The 17,302-nt window shown below is 46.5% G+C and overlaps 1 protein-coding gene across 3 annotated transcripts in view; it reads left to right on the top strand.

Annotated features, from left to right (window-relative positions):
* Positions 1 to 489: 489 nt before the first annotated feature.
* OSGIN1 (oxidative stress induced growth inhibitor 1) overlaps positions 490 to 17,302 on the top strand; it is a 55,524-nt gene continuing 38,711 nt past the window's right edge. The window contains exons 1-5 of one of the 3 annotated variants that reach the window (XM_014536696.1): positions 490 to 557; positions 7,245 to 7,357; positions 8,270 to 8,426; positions 11,749 to 11,898; positions 14,588 to 14,636. In XM_014536696.1, coding sequence (XP_014392182.1) covers positions 7,248 to 7,357; positions 8,270 to 8,426; positions 11,749 to 11,898; positions 14,588 to 14,636 — 466 coding nt within the window. In that variant the 5' untranslated portion in view covers positions 490 to 557; positions 7,245 to 7,247. Of the gene's footprint in view, positions 558 to 7,244; positions 7,358 to 8,269; positions 8,427 to 11,748; positions 11,899 to 14,587; positions 14,637 to 17,302 lie in introns of those variants that run through there. The other 2 variants (XM_005862571.2, XM_014536697.1) reach the window with 2 other exon arrangements.

Genomic DNA, 17,302 nt, shown 5'->3' with positions numbered 1-17,302 from the left:
CTCCATGGGGCATGATCAGGTCTGTCTGGTTCATTATTTTATCACCGTACCTAATGTAGGACCTAGCTGTCCTAGCACATACCAAGTGGGTAATAAACGCTCTGTTGAATGAACGAACGAACGAACGAGCGAATACTAAGGGGGGAGGAACAGGTTGGGAACCGGGTGCTCAGGAGAGCCCCATTGGCCGCACACATGAACAGCTCGCCAGCAGGCAGCCGGGGCCTGGGTTCCGAGCTCAGAGAGAAGGGCTGCAGCTCTGGGAGTCACTTGTATAATCAGACCCTGACGGCGAAATGACGGCGCCCAGGCTACCTTGTCAGAGCATCATCACCGCGGAACATGGTAGTCATGCAGATTCCCCGCTCCTCCCCCGCCACAATGAACCGGCATCTCTGGGACGCGCGAACAGGAATCCGCAGGCTAACACGTTCCGCGGGTGATTCCGATGCACCTGCGGTGGGAGAGTTCGGCTCTAGAGAAAGGAAGGCCCGCCAGGGCCGCCCCGACCCCCTGGCGCCGGGGACAGCCCGGGTCGTGCCCTCCATTGCATCCAGGTCCGTGGGCCCGTGGCAGCCCCTCTGTAGTCCTCACTGCTCCTCCAGCCCCAGACACTGCGCTTCCCCTGCCTGGAGTCTTGCACACCCCATGATGAGTCCCCAAACCCCGTACCCTCCCTTCCCAGGCTTTCTGAATCTTAGCTCCCTCTAGTCATGTCTGGCTCCAGTCCTTACAGTGCACAGCTTGTTAGATAAGGCCATCGCCTAGTTTTAAGAGACTGGCATGCCTCCTTCATGGTTAGTATGCCTCACAAAGACTTACTGTTGTAGCTGAGAGGTTTCATCTGTGTGGTATACTTGGAACGGGTACCCAGCTGAGCACCAAAAAGCCTTTCTAAAAACCTGGATTGTGTCAGCACAGTTAATTGTGCAACCCATTATGTGTAAGCCGTCGTCCTAAGAAGTCCTGTGAAATACACAGAGATGACTAGAACTTGAGGTCTCCGCGGTCTAGAGTCTGGGTGCCTACTGGAACTTGATTCTTACTGCACAGGGGTCTGGAGACAGGTAGAATGTCACCTGTCCCAGAATGAAATCGTCCATCCACCCTTGGACATGTGGCTGTCTAGTATTTATCTTGTGTGAGGCTTGCTCCAGACTCCCAGGTCACCTGGTCCAGGAGTTTCTGTCCTAGAATGGGAAGGGTGCTTTTCACACATTTGCTCATTTCCTCCTCAGCAAGCCATGGGGAACTGTGTCATAGATGAGGCCAGGTGCAGTGCCCAGAGTACAGAGCTGGTGAGGGAGCCAGTCTGTACTTCATCACTAAGCAGGGACTCTTGGAGTTGACCATTTTTAACTGGATCTAACATGGGTTTGTTCTCTCAGAATTTGCCCTTTTCTCTAAAGTGGAGGGCTGGTAAAACAATAAGTTCGTTGGTAGCTTTGTTTAATTTCACTGATCTGGGGTTCAGGGTTCTCTAGTTGTGACTGTATTTACTCCTTCTAATACTTGGTGCAAGCGTCTGTCTTATCAGCAATCCCAGTGCCCATCTTTCTCTAAAACCAGAGGTCAGCCTTTATTCCATTGTTGAAAAGTCATCGAGCTTCACATCCCAGAAGGATCGCATTTAGTGTCTTTCCTTTGGCATTTATGATGCACAACAAACCATCCTGGACAACGTTTCCATCTTGACACTCCATTACTCTCTCCTCTCCAGCCATGCTGATTCTTGGATGGAAAGTTCCTGAACCCACATCCCTGTGTGATTCCTGCTTGGGAGTCCTGGTAGCATACGAGCTGCCTCCACCCTTAGCTCATTCACTCAGCTTTTCTAGCCACTCCAGCTCAAAGTGGTCTCACCCAGTTTTGAGCTTCCTGACATTATTTCGCCCCTCACTTGGATGGTATACATCAACCACAAAATTTAGTGTTGGAAATGTATTACTTCCTCTGCTCCCAACTAGATGATCAGCTCCTTGAAAACTGGAAATCTTGTCTTAAACTTCTTGCATAGCAAAATGATGAATGAAGCATTGAGATAGACTCCTGGGTGCCCCGCCGTAAGACAAAGTCAGCACACTAATCATTGCCATTTGTCTTGATGTCAGATTGCTCCACTCACAGGGTTCTGCTCCTGGAAGGAAGCCCAGAGGGCTTGGGAGGGTTTCTGCACAGCGGAGAGAGACATCAGACATTCAGGCTGCCCTTGGCAGATTTCAGCGTGTGTTGGCCCTGGGAGGTTTTTAATGCCTCATCCCATTCTAATCCTCTGATTTTCTGACACATTACTCAATGCGTCCCCTTGCTCTTGCCCACATGGGAAAATGCTTAGTTACCCTGCAGTGGAGAAGGAACATAGTGGCAGCTGAAAGCTGTGATGTTGAGACTTGATTTGGAAGAGAGGAGATTGCCCAGGAAAATCCAGGGTTTTGAGCACCAGGTCCTCAGATGTTCAGGCTTCCTTTATTTATTTAACCAAGCTGTCCACGCAGGTGAGGGGGAAATGTGTACCTACAGCAAAAATATATTTTTTAAAAATATATACATATTTCTACTGATTTCAGAGAGGGAGAGAGATAGAAACATCAATGATGAGAGAATCATTGATGGGCTGCCTCCTGCACGCTCCACACGGGATCAAGCCCACAAACCGGGCATGTGCCCTGACCACTGAACCACACCAGCTGGGCACAAAGATATTTCTTGAACAAAGGATAAATAATGATAGCCTGACCTTTGCCTCTGCACGTGGTGGACACATTGGGTGCAGAAACCTTTTCTAGTTTCTATCATGCCTCCTCCATTTCTCTACCTGAATATCCTGTCCTTATATTTAGTATGTCTGTTAGTGGCTAAACCTGGTGATTCCCTTCTTTGCTCTACATAGTTACATAAAAATTTTTTTAAATCCCTATCATTGAAATTCAAGTTTTTTTAATCTATAAAAATTGTCATCTAGGATCTGAAATTGTAATCTATCACCAGAGTCACTTAGTGTCCATCTTGATTCCCTTCTGTCTCATTCTGGATTTTGTATTCAAGTTAAAGAAGGGATTGAGCTAGAACTTCTTGCTTTTAGGGTCTCAGTGTTAGAAGCCACCAGACGATTGGCATGTGGTGCTGTAGGGCAGGAGTCCCAGACCCCCAGGGGCCTGTGACACTGGGGAGTGGGGAACTCCTCCACAGTTGCTCCCCATGTCAGCCCCCCTTCCTGTGTGCACACAGCAGACACCCTGTCACACAGGCATGCTACCTGCCTGGCCCCTGCTGACCTTAGGACTTGCTAGGTAAAGTCAAGTGAACACACACTGGTTTACATGTGGGCTTTTACCCTGGAATGGATTTACCCTGAGCATTTACCCTGGAATGGATTGGTCCACTGTGTGGCTGGCATGGGTTCTCGTTTACTGGAGTCTTTAGAATAACTAGCAATGTGAGGCCAGACAGGATGCTGATTCTCAGTGTCTTTGGCCAGACAGTATAGTGGAAGAAGCACTGGGTGGGGAGACAAGAGGCAGGTTCCCAATCCTGTCTTTGCCATCCACTGGTTAGAGGCACGATTTTATGTGCCTTTAGCCAAGCCACTTAACTCCCTGGGCCCGCTGGTTCTGCACTGAGGTGAGAAATTCAGCTGGTGGTTGGTATGCTCAAGGTCAGCCTGCTTCTCTTCTAAGCAGTGCCCTGAGGGATATGGTGGAGCTTTACTAAAAATACGGTTTACAAATGAGGGTAGGTTTGTTAAGACCTCTGCTCTGACCAAGGGTTGTGATTATTGGAAATGTGGGAAGAATCCAGAAGACTGACACTTGCATTTCGAGTGTCGCCTAGGATGAAGAGTAAAGACATGAGGCCACGTGGGTCTGTCTCTCCTTGGACAGTTTAAGTCAGACAGGTTTCTTTTCTCCCCTACGAGGATCTTAATCCTTTTTGATAAGTTCAGAGTAAGTGTCAAGTCTCTGCTGAGAAGATGCAAGTGCTACGTTGAAGAAAGTTTTTACAACCTGGCAAAGTCAAAGATCTGTGTTGTTTTCTGACATAGCAGATCCGATACACGGATGCCTCCTGAACAAAATGCCCTGTAAATTTTTAGGTGTGTGCCCAGCCCTGCTTGGAGGTGTGTGTGTGTGTGTGTGTGTGTGTGTGTGTGGAACATGGTGGGGAAGGGTTATGTGGAGGGGAGGGTGGTATGTGGTTTCTGTGTTGGTTTCTAGGCTTTTTGTTTTTCCCCAGGAACATTCCCAAAGGCCCATTTGGGTTGAAGAGTTAGATTTCTGAGATTAAATCCCCAATGAAACTGAACCGAACCCCATTATAGCAGAAGGTCTGAGTGCTGTTCAATCTGTGGGCACTAGAGGGAAGTTGGCATTTAGAAATGAAAGGGTTTATTGATGGGTGATTGAAACATAGAAACTATGGTGAAATGACAGGTGTGCATAGGTGGAACATATGAGAAGGACTAAACGTGTGTCAGACACGCTTAGCATCCTCACCATTGCAGTGCCCAGCCCTGGTAGGCACTGTCGTACATTTTTTGGTGGCTTGTCCTGCTTTAAGTTAGTATAGTGGTCCTTGTTGGTTCTACTAAATTCTGTGCTTAGCTAGCCTTTAAAAAAGCCTTATTTGTAGGTAGGAAAGTGGGCCCCAGCCACCTGGAGTGTAGCAGCTGCGTGAGTTGGAATTGTACCTAAAATGTTTTAACTTCAGCACTATGACCCTTCCCCATAGCTTTCAGCTCCCTTCCCTCAGGGCTTCTGAGCAATGAAAAGTAACTCTTCTTCACATCAAAAATGAGGAGACCTTTATAGCCAAAGACTTCAGAGGGCAGTTGGGAGACAGCTTTTTCTCTGCTGAAAGAGTTGGCTGGCCTTCTGAACAGTCACCCGGGATAAGAAGAATTGGCAGTCCAGAAAAGAGAGACCTAACGCTGACTGGCATCGCCACAGTGGTCCCGGGAGCTGTATTTCTCACTCTGGGATTGTGGATACAGGATTGCAGGATTAATGAGCAGATTTCTGCAGCAGTGATTTCTTTCCCTCCTGCTTTCTGTGATCCGGTAGCCTTGCTGCAGGGGTGGCTCATCCCAGCCTGAACAGCTTCTTGTACTGTCAGAACTAAGTGGAGACATGTAACCTTTAACCTAGATTCCCGGTTCTTGTGACCAGTGTCACATTTTATAGCTGTCAATAGCCCAAAATAGAATGAAGAGACTTTTAGACGAGGAGCTTTCATCAGCCAAATCATTTCTTTAATAATTATTTCTGAATTAATGCTGAAACTACGTCCAGCTTTTTCTCTTATGAATGTAATAGAGATGCCAGTACATTTTACATGGAACTGGACTAATCCATTTCTAACCATTTAGTGCAGAGTTCCTAACCTGGGGTCCATGAACCCCTGGGGATGATCCATAGTTGCGTTTCAAAAGGTCTATGAACCCCAGGAAGTTGTATGCAAAATTTAATTAATGTGTGTGCATTTTTCTGGGGGAGGGGTTCTAGTCTTTATCACATACTTAAGGGGAAGATTAAGAACCATTGAAGCCAAATGCAGTAAATACAGTTTCATAAGGAGCCATTCTGTATTGCCTGGCAAATGACATCTCATATCCTCCCTTCCTTCTACTTCTTAATCCCCAATTCTCAGTTTTTCTTCTCTTTTTCATTTGATATCAATCTGTTAGCCATCTTCCACATGGACGGCCCCACTGAGTGCTTTGGGAACTAGAGGAATGAATTGGAAATGATCTGTGCCTTTTCAGAGCTTGGAGCCAAGTAATGGAGACTAGATTATGGAATTAATCAATAGTTAAAAGGAATTGCAAAGGTAATCTGGTCCAACTGCCTGTCAGATGCTTAAATCCTTTTTTATTTTTTAAATATATATATTTTTATTTCAGAGAGGAAGGGAGAGAGAGAAATAGAAACATCAATGATGAGAGAAAATCATTGATTGGCTGCCTCCTGCACACCCCACACCGGGGATCAAGCCCAAAACCCAGGCATATGCCCCAACCAGGAGTTGAACCGTGACCTCCTCCTGGTTCATAGGTCGATGCTCAACCACTGAGCCATGCCAGCCTGGCTAAATGATTTTTTTTTTAAATTCTCACCTGCGGATATGTTTCTTGATTTTTAGAGAGAGAGGAAGGAGAGGAGAGAGAAACATTGATTGGTTGCCTCCTATACATGCCCTGACCTGGGATTGAACCTGCAACCTTTGGTGTATGGGATGACACTCCAACCAATTGAGCCACCCAACCAGGGCGTTTAAATCCTTTTTAAAACAGCTCCATCACATTGTCGACCCTGTGCTTGGTCACTTCCATGGGGAGATTCACACTCCTAGGAGGACATCTGTGGACAGCTCTTTAAGTTCAGTTTGAGTCTGACTCTGTGTCTCCCCAGTTGGTCCTAGATTTCCCCCCTCCCCCACCACTCTGGCTATAGAAAGCTTCCTGCTGTTACAGGTTCAGTGTGGTCACAGCAGGCTAATCTGAGAAGGGTCTGCTCCTGTCCTTTCCTTACGCACCTCTTGTTCCAATCTTGCTTGGAAGGTTTCAGTGAAAATTATCTTCAGTAGTAAAGTTGACTCAGTTTTCAGAAATAGATCGGATATAAGTAAGTGAAGTAAAATTAGAATAATTTCATCAAATCTGAATGCATTGATTGTCAGATACAATATTATTTTATGTCCCATTAAGGGGGGAAAATGCTATCAGTTAAATTGTGCCCTGCCCTCTTTTGAAAGATGCATCCTGACCTGAGAGATGTTAAAGTATGAAAATGCGCATCTTAGAGTTGATGAAATACGGTACCTGGACCCAGTGCCTGCTTCTCCTAGGAAATGAGGAATGATGCTTTGGCTTATCAGAAACTTCCTGAGGGCATGGGACTGGAGCTCTGTGCTGACTGCGTTAGTGCCTCCCTTACGGCACACCACTCACTGTTCTGCTAACTGGCTTTAGTTGTGTTCTATGGAATCAATTGGAGCATATTATTTGATTTGGGAAAGTTAATTCAAGTTGACTGCTCCCATTCAGGTATCTTACAGATTGAAGTGAAGCGCTGCATTCGGTGTAACTTGGTTGAGGTCAGAGGGCAGTAGTGCTGTCTCAGAAAAGGCCGTTTAGAGAAGCATCTTGCAGTCTCCTTTGAGCTTGTGTTTCGTGTTTTAGTTCACTGTGCTGGTGACAGTGCAGAGATGGGCTTGGGAAAGTTGACACTTTCTCTTCTCCTTTTCAGGAAATGAATGGTGTGCTGAAAGGCATGCTCACGGAGTGGTTTTCTTCGGGATTCCTAAACCTCGAACGGGTGACCTGGCATTCGCCATGTGAAGTGCTTCAGAAAATCAGTGAGTAAGTACTCAGCTTGTCACGTTTCTTATATCTTAGCTGAAAGCCAGTCTCCATTCACCTGTATATTTTGTTCCAACCCTATAAAACTCAAACACAAATGTGGCTGTCCTCGCAGGTGACATGCAGGGTCTCATTTATGTCCTCGTATTTAAAGCACAGGGACCCCCTTTTCTCCAGATCCCATTATCAGAGCTGTATGAATTCACTGGACCGAGTATTTGCATTAATCTAAACAGCATCTATCTCATCGTTAAAATTTCTCCCTGGGATAAAAACCTCTAAATTAACAATATTGAACATAATTCCAACATGTCAAAGACACAGTAAAATGCAGCCTAATATGTCATGGTTGTTCTCACAAATGGGCAGCTCTTCCCGCCTCAGGATCTTCACACCTCGTGCTGCCTTACATGATCTAAGGTTTGGAAAATGTTGTACTATTTGAGGTGTAACCGACTCGAGACACTGTTGCCATTGCACATGTTGAAGACAAAACAGTGGGTGGCTGAGGTTGCTAGTCAAAGGGAACCAAGAGACCTATGTTTGCAACATTGACTTCAAACTGCAGATTCAAAGGAAATAAAAGACATAGCATGTTCAACGCCTAAGCATCTGGTTAGTTTCTGCGTTACAATCTGCTGCATAACTGCTTCCCAGGGGCCTCGCAAACTAATCTTCACACCGGGTATTAAAAATTAGAGCACAGTTTTGCGTGTAAAGTGGTCATTAATTGTAGTTCCTTTTAGTCTGCTGTTTCACATTAAAATAATTTTCTTTAAATTTTCCTGAAGAGGCTATTGAAGCTGTATTTAAAGGATTTATTTGACTTTAGTGAGTAATATGAATCAGAATCAGCAATGGTTATTTAACTTATAATTGAACATTTGTCTTACCTCATTACAATCTTATCAGGTCTGAGGCTGTGCACCCTGTAAAGAATTGGATGGATATAAAACAACGTGTCGGACCATACAGAAGATGTTACTTCTTTTCTCACTGTTCCACCCCCGAGGAGCCCCTGGTGGTCTTGCATGTGGCGCTGACCAGTGACATCTCCAGCAACATTCAGGTACCTGCGGACGTAAATTCAGGGCAAGGCAGGCATCCTACGGAGCCCTTAAGGTTTTTAAACTTGGTTTTATGCCCTTTTTCAGAAGCTTTAGGCTTTTGTGGATTTTTGAATTGCTGGATAAAACCTCTAATTTAGTAGCTACAGAATGTAGATGGGTAGTATGTAGACAGTTTTGAAATGAGGAGAGCATTCATCTGGGTCTACTGACTTGGAGTTGAGACAGGGTTGAAGTCTATTACAGAACATCTTTGTGGGGCAGAAAAGAGTTGTGAGGGCAGAAGAGAAGGAAGGGGGCATGGTTCATCTTTTCAGCATTTGTTAAGTGCCTGTGGGTAATTTTAAACATCATGTGATTAAAAAAGAGACTCAGTGCTGTGTGCCTGATACAGGCCTAGAACTCTGCCAGGTCTGTTCATCAAATGGAGGTGATGGGGGCCATGTTTGACAGGCCCTGCCTGCAGCAAGCTTGGCTTCTCCTTAAGGAGTGGGCGAGGATGTCTGAGACATTCCTGCAGACTCATGGGGGCAGAAGAACCAGTGCGGGGACTGGGAATCGAGCAGATCTCGACGAAGTAAAGACAGGTGAGGGAAGGTAGGGACACCTGGATCACAGCGGGTTTGCTTAGACCAGGAGGCTGTGGTGGGCAAAGGCTTTGGCATGGAAATGGCCTGTTCGGAAGCTGGAGAGATGATACCAGGTCACAGGATGGGCCCTCTGGGTGGCATTTCTAGTATCAGAAGGTAGAGAAATCGAGCAGGCAAATGAGCAGGTGTTCTTGATCACCAGGGAGAAGTTCCTTAGGATTTTGTGTTTGAAAGAGTTGGCATACTTTCACACCAGAATTATTACTAGCTCTCTGAGGACAGTTTGGTGATATCTATTAAAATATAAAATGTGCAATGTGGGGATAAGGACACATATGCAGTACTTAATCAATGAAAAAAAAATTTTTTAATTAAAAAAAAATAAAACTTCCCAGAAAAAAAAAAAAAGAATAAAACTCCAGTCTTTCCCTGGGTGAGGGGCAGTTGCCTCACATCAGGAAATTGGGGAAGAGATCTGGGGATTCTTTTCAAATAAACTTTCAACCAGTCTTCCTTAAAAAAAAAATGTCACTCTCAGGAATTTATCCTGGGGAAATACTCAGATCTAAGAGTGCAGGTGGTTTCGGCATTGTACAGTGTTGAAAGGCTGAAAGGCTGGAAATGATGACCGCTCCACCTGTAGAGGGTGTGTTAGAGACATGATGGCATATCCATCTGGTACATCCTCATGCATGGGACATTCCTGCAGGCGCATGGGGGCAGAAGAGTGTATTTAGGTACTGATTTCGTTTTCTGTTTTTGACATGGAAAGCCAACATTGACAAACTAGTGCATAGAAAAACCAGGTTACAGAATAGCGTGTGCAGTATGATCTTATTTATAATATTGATTGAGCATTTGCTCAGTGTCTGTCAGCCCTCAAAGCACGTTCCATGCATTACTGCTCACAGCACTCTGAGTTAGGTATTCCTAGTATTATCAATGATTGTCCTTATTTTAGACCTAAGAAAACTGAGGCTTAGGAGAACTTTAGTCATTTGCCTGTGATGATAGAATAATTAAGGGTGGGATTGGGATTCTAGCCAAAGCCCTTAGGGCAGCCACCGTGTGTGTGTGTGTGTGTGTGTGTGTGTGTGTGTGTGTATGTGTGTGTGTGTGTGTGTGTGTGTGTGTGTAATTGAGCATCTGGGCCTGTGAGAGAATTACATAAATACACAGTTTTGTGTATACCTACCTATAGCCAAGGAGACAGACCTGGAAAGTTCTGTTCATCAAATGGCTAACAGCAGGACTTGGTGTTAGGTTTTGGAGTAATTTGTGATTCCTTTTTTGTGTGTGTATTTTTGCCTCTTGCACATTATGTGTATCTCATTTGTATAACCAAAGAAAGATTCACTTTTATTTTGAAAACTTTAAAAATGGAGTTGCCGGAAATTTTTGAATAAGGAACCACAAGGTAACCTACAGAATTCTTGAAAAGCAAAGTAAATAAATCACCAAGATGAAGATTAATAATGATGGAAAGTGAGGTCTGTCCTTTGTAGCACGGGTGTAGGAGAGAGGCCTGGCCTCAGCCCCAGGAGGCGGCACTGCCTGTTTCACTGTCTACCCCACTTTCCTACGGCCGCAGTTCTTACCTTTTCAGGAGTCACAGAAAAGACTCTTTGGGCATCTGAAGGGGATGAAAGCTAAGGACATTTCCCCAGGGACATAGTGCAAAAACCTGCACATTCCATCCACAATTTCAGAAAGTTTGTGGACTCCCGGGCCTCGTCATGGACTCTAGGTCAACCACCCCCAACTTTAGGAATCAAATGTAGCTGATGGAAGTTAGAGTAGTGTAACTGTGTTCAGAAGCAAGCTGGTGCCTTCATCAAAGCAAACTAAAAGGTAACCACCCACTATTCCACTATTGTCAAGTGACCTGCAGAGTATTAGGGTGCAAAAAACAACGCAGTCAAAACTCAAAGCTAATAAAATCAGACGTGGCAAGTCATATCTCATATTACTTCAAGGAAAAAACAAGAATGGGGCACAAAATAAAAAAGGTGCATAGCCCTACCAGGTTCGGCTCAGTGGGTAGAGCATCGACCTTTGGACTGAAAGGTCCTGGGTTCTATTTCAGTTAAGGACACATACCCGGGTTGCTAGCTCGGTCCCTAGTAGGGAGTGTGCAGGAGGCAGCCAATCAATGATTCTCTCTCATCATTGATGTTTCTATCTCTCTTCTCTCTGAAATCAATAAAATATATATTTTTTAAAAAGGTACATAGAAAAGTCAGGAAAAGGTAAATTTCCTGAAAGACAAAGTATATAGGACTCACTGGTCTCTTGAGAGATGGAAAACACTATAGTTCCAAGAAAGGAGTGCAAATAACTAAAGCGGGGAGCAAGCAGGCCTTACGGAAAGGGGCAGGTGGCCTAGACAAAGGGTCGGTGTTCTCTCTGGGTGTTGAAGGGGAGCAGATTAATCACATTTCAGTTTGCACAGCGGCCTGAAAAGGACAAAAAGGACATAAATTGCTATCCAACAAGGTTTGCACGAGACTTTCAAAGAGAGCGAAATGACGTGACATTGAGCACACAACCCAGGGAAGTTGTGCCGTTGCCACCTTCAGGGATACCAGACCAGATTTCAGGTAGTGTTTGGTCTTCAGAGCCTGGTCCTTGAGAGGACACCCTGAGAGAATGTCTCATGGCCGGAAGTGAACGGGTGAGGTGCAGGATGTGAGAGCATCCAAGCCCGCTCACCACCATCATTCATGTTTTGCAGTCAATCGTGAAGGAGTGTCCTCCGGCAGAAACAGAGGAGAAGAACAAAATCGCCGCTGCCATATTTTATTCCATCAGTCTGACCCAGCAAGGCCTGCAGGGGGTGGAGCTGGGGACCTTCCTCATAAAGCGCGTGGTGAAGGAGCTGCAGGTGAGTGGGGTGCCCCTGCTGCAGTGCCATCGGTAACCAGGTCCTAGGATTGGTGATGGGCAAGGGATGCGATATGAGCTGGGGGTAAGGAAGAGGGTTTAGCAAAGTGCCAGAGGCACTTCCCGGGAGCCCTGAGACCACTCAGGGGAGGAGAAAATGGTGTCAAGAAACGAGCTTCTCCCTTGGCCGCAAATGCAGATGTGTTCTGAGGACATCAGCTTCTCAGGGACTTGGATTCTGATTTGCATGTGTTGTCGCAGCATAATCAATAGGAGTGCCGCCTTCCACTCTCAACTGTCCCAGTTTGGATGATACATTGTATGGTCATTCTAGCCACACCTGACTGTACCCACCCACCCTCACCCACTCTCCAGGCTTCTGACCCCTGAGGTTTCATCAGCTTGGGCTTTCTCGTCGTTAGAGGGAATGTCGAGGTTAGACCAGACAGCTTACAAAAGACTGGCTTTTAAAAATACTTTAACCATCCTACAACAGCACTGTTCAGGTTCACTCTGGGTCTAGGCTTTTTAAAACTGTCTCATAAGGGGCTAGGGTAAACTATAATGAGTAGAATCTAATTATTAGGTAAAATAATTGGACTGTTAATAATTGGCTCTGAGAGTGATGTTCTCTGCTTTGGGTAGTTTCAACACAGCTGCAACCCAAGTTCTTCCTTAGAGATGGAGTGGAATTAAAATGTGTATGTGCTTCGTATTAAATTCATAATCAATTTTAAATCTGAGGACTCAGATGCATATCAGCTTCATTAGAATCACTCTGTCTCTTTTCCCCAGAGGTGGTAAGAAGCCACGTCTAATTAGTATCACCTTATTTCTTTCTTCTTTGCTGAAGGTGTAAATGAATGGGGCAGGAAGAGGGTGACTTTGTAAGACAGGCGATCAAAGCGGGCAGAGTCCGGGGTCCTGGGGACTCACCCATAGGCTCTGTTTCTCAGTCAGAGTCAGCCCCTCAGCCCAGGAGCCATCCTGACAGTTGGCTGCTCAGCCACCACTCGGCTCTGCGCCGGAGAGTCATCAGAGAGGATCTCAAGGCAGCGTATCCCCTCCTGCACAGGAGTGCTCGTCAGGGCTCTGCCAGCAAACACTAAGAGCCACTTAAATGCCCGGTGACAGCGTGGTTAGGAAAGTAATGCGATAGTCTCACCTTTGGATATTCTGTTGTTTAAATTGTTTTTGAATTGTAATGATAATGAGAAAATGGTCATGATATAGGTTCATAAAGCAGGATATAAAATAACAGTCTTACCCATGTAAAAATTGCCTAGAGAAAGACCAGGAGTTATACTCTATCAGTCTATTGAGAGTGGTTATCTCAGAGTGTTATGGTTTTCTTTGCTTCTGTCAGAAATCTTTAAAAATTTTTCTGTAGTGAGCATATATATTACATTTATAAACCAGAAATACTGGATTTTTAAAAATGATCATTGAGATCTCTGTAATTTGAATAATAATGATTGACCTGTATCGGCTGATGTGGAAAAAGACCCATTGCCTCCCCTTCTATCCCATCCTGCACCCACTGTGGTATAGCTGGGAAATCAGTTATTTATTCAACGAACAGTCACTGGGTACTGTGTGCCAAGCACCAACCAGATTGTGTGGCTGCACAGATGTCTGTGGGTGGAGAATGTATGCCAGAAAGACACACTCTACAGTCAGAAGACTGCACACCAGGTCCCACTTCGCAGCATGGCTCTGATTTCCCGCGGTTCCCCGACTTGCCACCCCCTCAAAGGTGCAGATGGAGACACCACCTAAAGGCTTGCCTGGGGGCTCAGGATGCCTCCAGGGCCTGGCCCACGTCAGATGCATAATGTTCTTTGAAAGAAGAAAGTCATTGCATATCAAACATCACTTTGTAAGCCACACAGCATACCCAGGCTAATGGTACATAAATGATAAATGGACAGGTACTTCTGGGTCGCTGACACCCCTGCTCAATTCTCTTTGTGTGTGTGTTCTCTCCACCTCCTTTCCCCACCCTACGTGCCTTACAGAAAGAGTTTCCTCACCTTGGGACATTCTCAAGTCTGTCTCCTATCCCTGGCTTCACCAAATGGCTCCTGGGGCTTCTGAACTCACAAGCAAAGGATCATGGGAGGAGTGAGTTATTTACAGATTCTGAGTATAAAGAAATTTCTGCGGTCACAGGGGGTCCCCTTAATGAGACCCTCAAGGCCCTTCTCATCAGTAACGAGTGGGTGAAGTCCGAGAAGCTGGCCAAGGCGCTCCAGGCCCCCTTGATGAGGCTCTGTGCCTGGTACCTGTATGGAGAGAAACACCGGGGCTACGCCCTGAACCCCGTGGCAAACTTCCACCTGCAGAACGGGGCTGTGATGTGGCGCATCAACTGGATGGCAGACCTCAGCTTCAAGGGCATCACTGGCTCGTGTGGCATGATGGTCAACTACCGGTACTACCTGGAGGAGACGGCCACCAACAGCACCTCCTACCTCGGCTCAAAGAACATCAAGGCTTCTGAGCAGGTCCTCAACCTGGTGGCCCAGTTCCAGAAGAACAGCAAACTTTAAACCTTGCCTGAAGCAGATGTAACGTCCCGGCTCGGAAAAGGATAATTTTCTGGGGGGGGTCGGGTGGTGGTGATGATGATGTATCAAAAGGGAACTCTTTTAGTAAAGCAAAGTGACACTGTGTTCTCTTGCCCACAGCAGGGTTACACTGGCAGGCCGGGCCCTAACTTCCATGATGCAAGGAAAGGTACGGGCCCTGACTGAGACGGTGGCGGGTACAGGTGGACACAGACTGGGCGGGGATGCAGTGCTTTCTCCCAAAGATTCTCTTGTTGCCTTTGGCCTGGCTCCCTGCCCAGGGTCGGTGCTGTGGCGCCTGTGGCTTCAGAAAGCTTTGGCGGCTCTGCCGGCTGTCATCCCAGGTGGATTGGTCAGCCTCCCAAGGATGCAGGCACATGGCCCTGGTGAGAGCAGGTTTTTCTTCAAGCTTAGAACATAATTCGGCCATGGTGACTTGAGCCATTGCTCTCCACTCTTGGCAAAGGGATAGAGGGCTATGCTGCAACTTACTAGTTATATTTTGGAGATTGCAAATGTATGGAAAGGTTCATGACTTTGCACAGAGTTTACTAAGTTAAATCACTGAACACCAAAGGTGGTGTTGCTTAGGGCTTAAAATCAGTTATGGACTTTACAATTTTTAGTGATTCAAGTTCATAATGAACTTAATAGTAAAGAACATGTTTGTTCTGCAAAGCATTAAACACATTTAAGATCACATGGTGGTTGTCTTTGAGATCTGAGACCTTACAAGCTAGAGTCAGCTCTGAAATGTCAGCTGCGCCTTTGTTCCCCAGCCAGCCCGTTGGCACGTTTGGGGGCTGCATGAAGAGGCCCTAGTGTGTGGCCTTCATCAGAGATGTAGAGAGAAATGATACCATGGTTACAGGATGGAGGGCAGTGTGTGTCTCTGCATGTCTGTCCGCAGCGTTTGTGCTGTCCTCCGGCAGAGAGGTCACCTTGCCTTCCTTGCTTGTCATCTTCCACAGCTGTCCCCTGTCCTTCCCTGTCATGTTCTGCATGTGATAGTCAGCATAGCAGTGGTCTCTACGAGAACTTTTGCTTTTTCTGAATCCTGGTCGAAGCTGTCTCATGCTTCTTTGCGTTGCTTTGAGCTAATCCTGAAAGCCCTTGGGCTCTAGTGTTACTGGCAGGATCCTGGTCAGCAGTCCTGGCATCCCGTTGGGCCCCCTTTTAAAGACGGAATTCCTCATGGTGGTGATGGGGTCTGCCAGTGCCCCATGCCCTTCGAGTGTCTGTAACCACTACTGCACCAGAGTTTCTACCCCTATTAGTTACCCCCAGGCTCCAAGATCAACAGCTGCTCTGCAGCAGGCATGCCATAGAGAAGGTGAGTGGATATGGATGGTGCTATGGTTTATATGTTTGTGCCCCCCCCCCCAAAAAAAATTTACATGTGGAAATTCTAACCCCCGGAGGTGTTGGTGTTAATGGGTAGGACCTTTGGGAGGTGATTAGGTCATAAGGATGGACTCCTCATGAATGGGATTAGTGCCCTTATAAAAGAGACCCCAATAGCTCCCTCACCCGTTCCGCCATCCAGGAGAGGCCCTCACCTGACCATGCTGCAGCCTTCAGAGCTGTAAGCAAGAAATTTCTGCTACTTATAAGCCACCCAGTGGTATTTCATAGCAGCTTGAATGGACTGAGGGGGATGGATATGGATGGATGGGTCCTCCTTCCCCGTGCCTCCGTCCAAATCACTGAAGGAAAGAGCTTACGATGCACTGAGCCAGAATTCCCCACCTCATGAATGTCGCAGGAAACCCCTCATTGCTTGCTTCTCACACTTACCCCACAGCCCCTAGAAGCAGAAGGCCTGGCTCCCACTTCCTCTGAGGGATGATTAGACTGCCCAGTTGTACATATGTTGTCCTTTGCACAATGATCACAGCAGAGCAGGAGGCAGTATCAGAGGCCAGGTTTGGTTACTCAGCTGATATTAGCATTGGAAATTCACATCCTCCAGGAGAGCCCTGCCCGTTGCCCAGGTGACATCATCACAAGGCGACCCAGTAGCTCTGGGTGTAGGTGCTGTCTCCAAGGCCTGGTTTCCATCCCATTGCTCTTAGTGGACCCTAGCAATCCCTCTGACCACAATCCTCTGAAAAATGCCCCCACAGTGTGACAGGCTCATAGTAGGTGCTCAATAAATTGACATTGTGGTTTCCATAGCTCCCCAGGTTCAAGGCTGAAGCCATATTCCACTACCATCCCATAGGGCCTGTTCCTCCTCGATGTCTCCCCCACCACAGGTATCCTCATCTCTCACTGCCTTGGTGTCTGTAATTCAGACAGACCCCAGTTGTGGGCTCTGCCAGAATTCGGAATAATTCTGGTTCAAGCGGCGATAACGGACTCGGGGCCAACCTGCTCTGACTTGTTCATGGGTCCCCTTTTGTTCTGGGAGACAATGCATGGCATAATGGTTGAGTCTACCAGCTTTGGCTCCAGCCAGTGCCCAGGTCAAATCCCAGCCCCATCACTCCCCAGCTGGGTAGCCTGGGGCAAGCCACCTGCTCTTGTTTGCCTCAGTTTTCTGTCTATAAATGTGTGTAACCACAGCACCTACCTCAGGGTCTACTGACAGGGTCAAGGAAAACGACATATATAAAACATTGTAATAAGGACAGTAACTGTGCACTTGAATGCTTTATATATGTGCAGTTACTGTCCTTATTACAAATGTTCAGACATCTGGACTTTTAAAAATATATATATTTTGCCCTAACTGGTTTGGCTCAGTGGATAGAGCGTCGGCCTGCGGACTGAAGGGTCCCAGGTTCAATTCCGGTCAAGGGCATGTACCTTGGTTGCGGGCACATCCCCAGT

This window comes from Myotis brandtii, unplaced genomic scaffold, assembly GCF_000412655.1.
Source record: "Myotis brandtii unplaced genomic scaffold, ASM41265v1 scaffold165, whole genome shotgun sequence".
NCBI classification, from domain to species: Eukaryota; Metazoa; Chordata; class Mammalia; order Chiroptera; family Vespertilionidae; genus Myotis; species Myotis brandtii.
The sequence above is the reverse complement of the archived record's forward strand: the minus strand, read 5'-3'. Positions and strand labels throughout refer to the sequence as shown.